The sequence below is a fragment of the Ichthyophthirius multifiliis genome (assembly GCF_000220395.1).
Source record: "Ichthyophthirius multifiliis unplaced genomic scaffold scaff_1120509250330, whole genome shotgun sequence".
Classification (NCBI taxonomy): Eukaryota; Ciliophora; class Oligohymenophorea; order Hymenostomatida; genus Ichthyophthirius; species Ichthyophthirius multifiliis.
In genome coordinates, this window is record NW_004086847.1 from 1,104 (window position 1) to 10,131 (window position 9,028).

Here is a 9,028-nt window from a genome sequence, read left to right on the forward strand (position 1 = left end):
AATCATGAATTAGGAATAAATAGTTTAATTCATTAAAAAAATATACAAAAACGATACTTAAGTAAAAAGATTAATTAAAGAAACTAATAGTCTTTTTAACCTTCCAAAAGATATATATGAAATTTAATTAGGCTAATATAATTTAGGAATGACTATTATAGTAAATATTAAATAAAAAAAAAAAAAAAACATAAAATATTATTATAAAAAGATTAATATTTAGCATTAACTTTTGCATAATAATTAAAATTTAATTTTTTTAAAAAAATATTAAACTTTAATTTTTGAAATATAATTAGATACAAAATATCCTTTTGCTTTTCCCAAAGTTATTTGTAAAACAACTGTATAAATTAATATAATATATATAAAAATATAATATAAATACACAAAAAAAAAAGTTTTCTTAACCTTCCTTGGCTGATGGAAGAGATTTAATAGAAAATATTATAAACTCTTAATGGAGTCCTTCAATATTATTATATACAATCATAGAAAAAATACCTGAATTTTTAGTATATATAAAAAACATTTAATATTTTATTTTTTAAAAAAAGGCTTAAATTTAACCAAATATAAATGATAGAAATTACTTAATTGGATTAGGGTAATTTTATGTAGGTTAAGAATATGATCTTGAAATGTTTTTATAAATAAGTGCTGTAGATGTATTTGCTATAGAATAATAAATTAATAATTAAAAATATTATTAGAAGTATAAAATATATATATATATATATATATTTATTTAAATATATAAATATCATTATATATTTATATAATATTATTTTTTATTTATTATAAAATTAAATAAAAGATATGTAATAATATCTGAATGTTTTTTTTTAAACTTTGATATAATAAATAAGAAAACAAATTTGCTTTAATTAAATTAATTTTTTGAATTAAAAAATCTTATTAATATAAAGAAAAAAAAGAAGATGATTAACATTTAACTCTAACATGGAAAATTGATTAAAATGTATATATATAATTTTTTTTAAATGAATAAATAAAAAAATAAGTCTCCTGAAGTTTATTAAAATTTTAAGTTAAATAATATTCATAATTTAATAGATGTAATCATAAAACATATGTAAAATAATGGTGTAAAAATAAAAAGCATAAAAGAAAATATCTATATTTCTGAAGATGAAGTAACTGCTAAATAGTATTAGAAAACTAATATTGAATAAATAGAAGAAAATATTGCTATTTATGAATCTGATCTTTAGGAAAATCTTACATTAGATATAATTAATGCTTTAATGGAATAATATTAATAAGCTATTGAATATTATTCAGCTTTAGAAAACGATATATTTATGAATTATGTACAAAGACTTTAATAATTATTAAATAGGCCTGATGTTTAACTTGTTTTGAATAGCAAATAAGGTTTTTTTTAATTTTTTTGTTTAAAAAAAATAAAATTTTATTTTTTATTTTGCAGAAAGTATTTAATTGGAGAAAAAAAAAGCTAAAAATAACAATAGAATGAAGAAGAAACATAAGAAAATTCTCATAAAACTCATGAAGAAGAAGATAGTATTTTTAATGATTTTAATATTTAAAATAAAATGGAAGGAACTAAAAAAGTTTCTAATTTAAATAATTAGAAAATCGAGTAATAATAACCAAATAATTAAAAGCATGAAAACACTAATGAAAATTAAGAAGATTTTAATTAAAAAAACAAATAAGAAAATAAAAATGATGTAAAATAAGAAGAAAAATAAGATTAAAAAGAAGAATAAAAAGAAGAATAAAAAGAAGAAGAATAAAAAAAAGAAAAACAAGATTAAATAGAAGAAAAATAAGTTTAAATGGAGCAAAAATAAGAATTAATAGAAGAAAAATAAGAATTAATAGAAGAAAAATAAGAATTAATGGAAGAAAAATAAGAGTAAAAAAAATCAATTTAAGAAAATCAATAAGAAAACAATGAAAATAAAGAAGAAGAAGAAAAGAATATATTAAAAGAAGAAACAAATGAATAACATTAATAGTAAGAAAATAATAATTAAAAAGAAAATTTATTATTATGTAATAATTAAGAGTGAGATTTAATTGACTAAAATAAAAAATATAGTATATAAATATATTTAATTTTTTTTTTTTTTTCATTTATATTTATAAATATATATAATTTTTTTTTTATATATATTTTTATTTTTTGGATAAAAAAAACATTATTTTTGATAAATACTATTTTCTATATAAATTAAAAAAAATATGTTTTGTATTAAATAATTATTTTTTTACAAAAAAAATTATAAATAAAAAAATGGAAGATTTCGAACGCATATTCTCAGAAGAAGAAGTAGACTAAATGAAAAAAGAATATGAAAATAAAATATTAGAAAAAGACCAAACAATAGAAAAACTTAACTAAGAATTAGAAAAAACATAATAATACAATACATAATTATTAAAACAAGTGAAGTTATTTTAATTAGAATCAGTTAAAATAATGGCTTAGAAAACATAATTGGAATTAATAAATATTTAATTAAAAAAAGATAATAATAATAACAATATTTTATTATAAAATAAAAATATAAATGATAAAAATTAACATGAAGAATAATAAATAAAAACAGAAATTGAAAATAATAATTATAATTATGAATTATAAAATAAAATTTAAAATTTGGAATAACAAGTTGAAATGTTAAAAAATAATTTATTTGAAGAAAATTATTATGTGGAGATTTTTTATAATTATTTAGAAAAAATTTAAAATCATCCTTAAAAATAAGAATAAATTAAAAAATATGTTATGAATGTAACTTAGGAAATAAAAAATATTATCAATCAATTTAATTTAAACTTATAAATCTATATAGGAAATATTAATAAATGAAAAAATATATTTATATAAATTATTTTGGCTTTTTAAATATTTAGTTTTTATTTTTTTATTTTTATATTTTTTCATATCTAAAAACAATATTGTAATGCAGATTAAATATTATTACTAAGTATGTTTAAATCCTTAATATTTTAAATTTATTTATTTACTTATACAGCAATTATTTTAATAATTAAACTTTAATTTTCCAAAAAATCAAACTTTATTAATAAATCTGTATTTGTATTTTAATTTTTAAATTCAAAGTACCCAATAAATATATTATTTGAATCATCAAAAGGAATTAAATTAGGAAAATATTTTAAAATATCTTATTTTTACTTTATTATTTTCATATTTAACTTTTTTATTGTTATTTATGTCTATGAGCAATTATTTTCATATTTTTAAAAAAGTTTAATTAATTAATTTTTATCATATTTAAATGAAAAATTTAAATATTTTAAAATACTATTACATATCGGTATTTTCGTATATTCTTATTCACTATTTTATTTATAAAAAGCATTATTTTTAAAATATATATATATATATATATTACTTAATTAATATATTGGCTTATAATGGACATATATAAAGATTATCGTTATATATTTAAAATTCTATTTTTTCTTGTTTTTAAGGAAGAATTTATTATATTAATTATTACTTAAAATATATGAAAGTGTCTATTTTTAAAAATAATAAATAAAAATACATATATTTTTTTTTATTACATTAATTTTAATTATTGATTTCTAGTTTAATATTATTTAATTGTTAATCGGTTTTGTTTTTAATGTAAAGTTAAATTTTTATATAAAGCTTTCCGTTAAATTCGTTTAGAGAACTAATTATACCAACTTAAATCTTAAGATCTTCAAATATATTTTTCTTTGATAATAATAAAGAAGATTTAAATTTATCAGTATTCTAAAAAGACTAAAACTATTATTAATACAGAGATATTCATTGAACATGCTATATTTTAATTATTAATAGAAGAAGGAAAAGTAAACATTTCTTCATCATATTTAGTTTATAATTTTTATTACAACTATGATTTTTCTTATTAAATATCTTGCATTTATTATTACAACTCTTGTTCATATAATTAAAATTATTAATCTAAATTTTGAAAGACTTCATGTTACTAAAATTCAGAGCATTAATCTTATTCTAATTCCTATTCTTATTCTTAAAATTATTATTATTCTAATTAAAATTTTTAAGATAATTATTAATCAAATTACTATTATTATTATTATTATTATTATTATTATTATTATTATTATTATTATTGTTATTATTAATAATTTTTATTTTTTTAAGGCGATGTAAAAATACTTTTTTTTTTTTTTTCTTCAAAAATACTGTGGCGTGTTATTGTTACAAAGCTTTAAGAAGAATTTAAAAATTTTTTTTCTTATAATACTTTATTATTTTCAAAAATCAATGGTTTTTTTTTTTAATATATACTTTTCAAATTTTTATTATTAATTGATAAAGGTGATTCTTACTATTAACTTTATTAAATAATTTTTTAAAATCTACTCATACTTTAAGTTTTTTATTCAAAAATTTATTTCCTTTTGCCTTAATATTCTATTTTATGTGTTTACGCTTATCTTTTATTTTCGGAATCATCCCTATTTATTTAGTTTTTAAGGTCTTCAATTGACTAAATTGAATAATATTAGTAATTACTTTATTAATTATGTGAATTATTATTATTGTTTTCTTATTAATACTATTATTATTATTATTAAAACTTAAGATTTTTAATTTAACAATTTAAATATTTTTATTCCTTATTAATAACTTTTAATTATTCAATTATTTATTATAAATTTTTTATTATTTAATCTTTTTCTTTTTTTCGTTTTCACTTTATAAAAGTTAGCTTTCTTTAATTTTAATTTATTACTAATAATTATTTATATCTTATTTTTGTTAATTTATCTAGTTTTTTAACAAAACTACTTTTGATTCTAATATTTAATATTTCGTATTATATAAAGATAGTTATTTTTCAATTTCTTTCATTTAATTATTTTCCTATAAAAGCATTTTCTTCTCTTCTTTTATAAGTTATTAAATATTTGTTTATTCCATAAATGGATTTTTTTCTTCCTAATAGTTATTTATTTATTCTAATAAAGGGTTTTTATTTTCTTTATAAGATAATTTCTTATCTAAATAAAGTATATTTGGCTCATTATATGTATTTTTTTATTCTATGTAAGGATTTTATTATATATAAGGATTTTATTCTATATAAGGATTATTTTGTTCTATATAGCGATTACTTTGTTCTCTGTAAAGGTTCTAGCTTTCATTTTTATGACTAGAATTAGAGTTTGTATGGAAGCTTATTTTTTCTTATTATTTTGGTGTTATATCATCATCTTCAAGAATATTTTCTTCTATTTGGGCTATTTGGTATGTATTTTATTCATTTAAATTATCATTTATATGTTTTTATTTATTCTAGTTAACAATTTAATCGGAAAATTATTCTCCTATAGGGTATTAACATGTAGGTGTTAATAATTCAATGTTAGAAATATTCGAAAAATTATTTTATTATTACTGAGATTATTAAATTAAACTATTTAAGGAAGATGTTTACTTATCTTCAGAAGGATTATTAATGTAATTATCTATATATTTATTTTTAGTTATTATTTTAGATTAGGTAGTATTATTTTCGAGATATTTTTCATTGTTTTTGAAATAAAAGAGATTGTCTGGGAATGAAATTTAATTTTTTAAAGATAAATAAAGGGCTGTATTTTCATCATTTTAATTATATTCGGGATTTATTGATAATACTATTATAAATTCTAATATAAAAATATAAAAGCATTTCGAATATTTCTTTTCTTCTTATGATACTTTTTTTTATTATTTTTTTTTTTTTTTTTTTTTTTTTTAAAAGTAAAAAAAGTTTATTATTTTACTTTATTCTCCAAAATAATCTCGACCTCTGGCTATGTCATATATATTTTTTTTGTATAAGGCTATTTTGTAAAACTCTTTAAATAATGCCTTTTATATGCTTTCTTGTTAGTTACGGATTTTCTCAAAAATTATGGATATTACCTTATTTTATGTTTTTTGTAAATACCTATTTTCTATTTTTTAAATAAATAATTTACCTTTACAGCATAAAATGATCTTATTGGTTCTTTTCTTTCTGTTAAAAGACTTAAAGTTATATTTATGATTTTATTGTATATTACATTGTTTCTTATAATTTATTTTAATTTTATTTTAAAAAAATGTTAAAAATACAAAATACATTTCTTATGTGTTCCTTTTTGTTTCGATAAATAATTCTTTTATACATTCGCGATATTTGTTTGAAAATAATTCATTTTTGACATAATATTCTTCTAAAAATTAACTGTTTGTAGACATTTTTATATATATAATTTTATATTTATTAGTAAAAAGTAAAAAATAAAAATAAAGGCGAAATATTTTAATAAAATAAAAATATATATATAAAAAAAAGAATAATAATAAAGTTATAAAAAAAAATTAACTATATTTTATTTTAAAATAATATTTTTTTTTATTAAATTTTTTTTTTTCATAAATCTAAATACTTAGAAACAATTTTATATAGAAACTGTCTTCTTTCAAAAACTGATTTCCAAACATTAGAATCAATAAACTCAATATTATAACCTTTAGATTTAATAAAATGGGTTCTCTAAATTTCATTAAAAAGTTACTTTCCGTTAATAAAATGTTATTATCCCAGTAATTCTATACACAAATTAAGTTCTGGAATAAAAATATCAACAACAAGTATCTTATCAATAACATATTCAGGTAAAGCTCTAATTTTTAAATTATGAAATTTTATCATTTATTCTAAATGTTAATAAACATTCATTTCTGTTCCGCTCCTATCTTCTAAGAAAGTAACTCTTTATAGTCCTTATATGGTATTAAGTTAAAATTGATCCCTCTTAGATTCCAGGAATTTTATTATTTCAACTTTTTAACCTATTTTAGGGTTTACTTCAAGAAATTATAAAGCTTAAATAACTTAAACAAGATGAATGTCCTAAACTTGACTTTTTAGATTAGTTTTGTATTATTTTTTATTTTATTTTTAAATATTTCATCTATATTCTTTACTCCTATTCCTAATATTTGACCTATTTTTCCCTCTAAAACCCTCCAATCTTAAAAAAATGTCTTTTCATCTTCACAAACTAGACATTATTACCAAAAAGTCCAGGACGAGAATCCCAAATCTCTAATGATGTCTTTTTGTTTTTCCCCAAAAAGAAGTTTTAAGTAATTTAATGTAAAAATATTTTCTAGTAATCGTCTAATAAATGAAACTGTATAACTAATTCATGTGTAATTCTAATTAGATTAACTACTGGTATTTTTTAATCTTCTAAAATCCATTTTTAGAATTTGTCAAAAAGTTTCTTTTTTTCCTTTTATTAATCCATAGTTTTAATCAAAGCAATAAAAATAAATGAGATTTTAGCAGATTCTGGCTTTTCAATTAAATTAAAGCATTTTTTCCAATATAAATCTTCCAGTTTTTCCATATTTCCGTATTTTTTTATACCTTGAATTGTTTTTGAAAGCTAAAAAAGATCAATTTAATCTCTGTATTTTAAAACGATTTCCTATATGAAATTTTAGTTGTCTTAATAAAATTTATTATTGATAAGTTTTTCCTTTTCTTCGAAAGCTTAATTTTTGACTAGTCTATTATATATATAATCCATAAATAAATTAGAATAAAGAACACAATTAGGCGATTTTTAAAAAAACACATTTTCAAAAAAGGCATTTATATTTGAATCGACAGTATTCATATATTAAATGCATTTATAAAAAACCGAAAATTCTTTAAAATTTAAGTCTTTTTTTCTCAATTATAAGCTCAAATTATCTTTCAAACTATGTTTTCGGCTTTTTTTTGATATAAAACTAATAAAGTCTACGCCATTTATAAATTTGACATTTTCAAAAAATTCTATTCCGTATAAATTTCGATAATATCAGTTTATAAATTTAACTCGAGAACATCATTTAAATGCAATAAGCAAGAAAATTCTTCCAAAGTAAGAGTCAATATTTATTTTTGGTTATCAGAAAATATCCTCTATTTAAATTTTTATAAAGGTAATTATTTTGCAAAATCTTAATTTTATTTACATATATTAATGAATATGTCTATATCTTATTATATATTAATACTATCATTTATTATTTGAGAAATTTAATTAATTAGAATATTTTATTAGTTTTCATCTTTTTTTATCATTTATATTTATAAAAGGAAGTCTTTTAAATTTTTTTATTTTTTCAAAGGAATTTTTTCTAAAAATTCGGCTTTATTTTTACTTTATAAAGGAAAAAAGTCAATAAAATTAATTATTTTTTGTATATTTATGTCTTATAATTATTTATTTTCTTGGAAAAGTTTTATTAAAAATTCAGAAAAAAAAAACCAGTTTTAGATTGTAAATGATTTTTTTTTTAAAAAGGAATTTTATTAAACATAATTTAAAAAAAATAATATTTTAGAACTATTTAAAGAATAGTTTTTTATATAATTTTTTAAATTTTAGAAAAAAAACATTATTATTTCTTCTTGTTTTTGTACGTTTTATTTCTCTTAATAGTAATTTAGAACTTCCAATAATATTTTTATGTTTTAGATGTTTTATATTGGGATTTTAGGTAAGTATTCAGATAAATATTCGGGAAAAGAAATGAGGATTTAAATCATTTTTTCGTTTTAAGGCATTTTTTCAAGCATTTCTTTTCTCTCCTTGCCATTTATTTTACTATATATGTCATTCTTTATTATTTCTTCTAGATTATTTAACAAAAGAAGTTCGATATATTTCTAATTAAGATGGATTTTGTCCTAAATCATGCTTTTCTATAACAAAAATTAATCCATTTTGAACATTTCTAATAGAAATCTATTAAAAGACGGATCTTTTTTAAATTATCGGTTGGCCTTTATCAAAACGATATTTTATTTAGCACTTTAATGAAGGCTTTGGAATAAAAGAAGTGAATTTTAGTCTAGATTTTTATTAAATTTAGCAAAAAATGTATATATTATTAATAAATCTTGATGCAAATAATTTTTTTGGAAATCTAAAGGGATTTAATTTT

The 9,028-nt window shown here is 16.9% G+C and overlaps 1 protein-coding gene across 1 annotated transcript, besides 18 other annotated features; it reads left to right on the top strand. All coding sequences in view use genetic code 6, as the record gives it.

The window, feature by feature from the left end:
• Window positions 1-226: 226 nt before the first annotated feature.
• On the top strand, window positions 227-2,063 carry IMG5_066190 (hypothetical protein; the record flags this gene model as incomplete). The annotated part of the gene is made up of 4 exons (XM_004036871.1): window positions 227-346; window positions 402-515; window positions 558-715; window positions 818-2,063. Coding segments are annotated over 4 exons (1,638 nt in total), but the record flags the coding sequence as incomplete, so codon positions are not given.
• Window positions 721-778: a microsatellite.
• Window positions 723-785: a microsatellite.
• Window positions 754-805: a microsatellite.
• Window positions 1,721-1,781: a microsatellite.
• Window positions 1,721-1,821: a microsatellite.
• Window positions 1,726-1,913: a microsatellite.
• Window positions 1,727-1,913: a microsatellite.
• Window positions 1,744-1,793: a microsatellite.
• Window positions 1,747-1,801: a microsatellite.
• Window positions 1,777-1,916: a microsatellite.
• Window positions 2,064-2,094: 31 nt separating the features above from the next.
• Window positions 2,095-2,175: a microsatellite.
• Window positions 2,141-2,177: a microsatellite.
• Window positions 2,178-2,905: 728 nt separating this feature from the next.
• Window positions 2,906-2,938: a microsatellite.
• Window positions 2,939-4,102: 1,164 nt separating this feature from the next.
• Window positions 4,103-4,166: a microsatellite.
• Window positions 4,167-5,084: 918 nt separating this feature from the next.
• Window positions 5,085-5,140: a microsatellite.
• Window positions 5,120-5,171: a microsatellite.
• A 581-nt stretch (window positions 5,172-5,752) lies between these two features.
• Window positions 5,753-5,790: a microsatellite.
• A 552-nt stretch (window positions 5,791-6,342) lies between these two features.
• Window positions 6,343-6,386: a microsatellite.
• The last annotated feature ends 2,642 nt before the right edge of the window (window positions 6,387-9,028 follow it).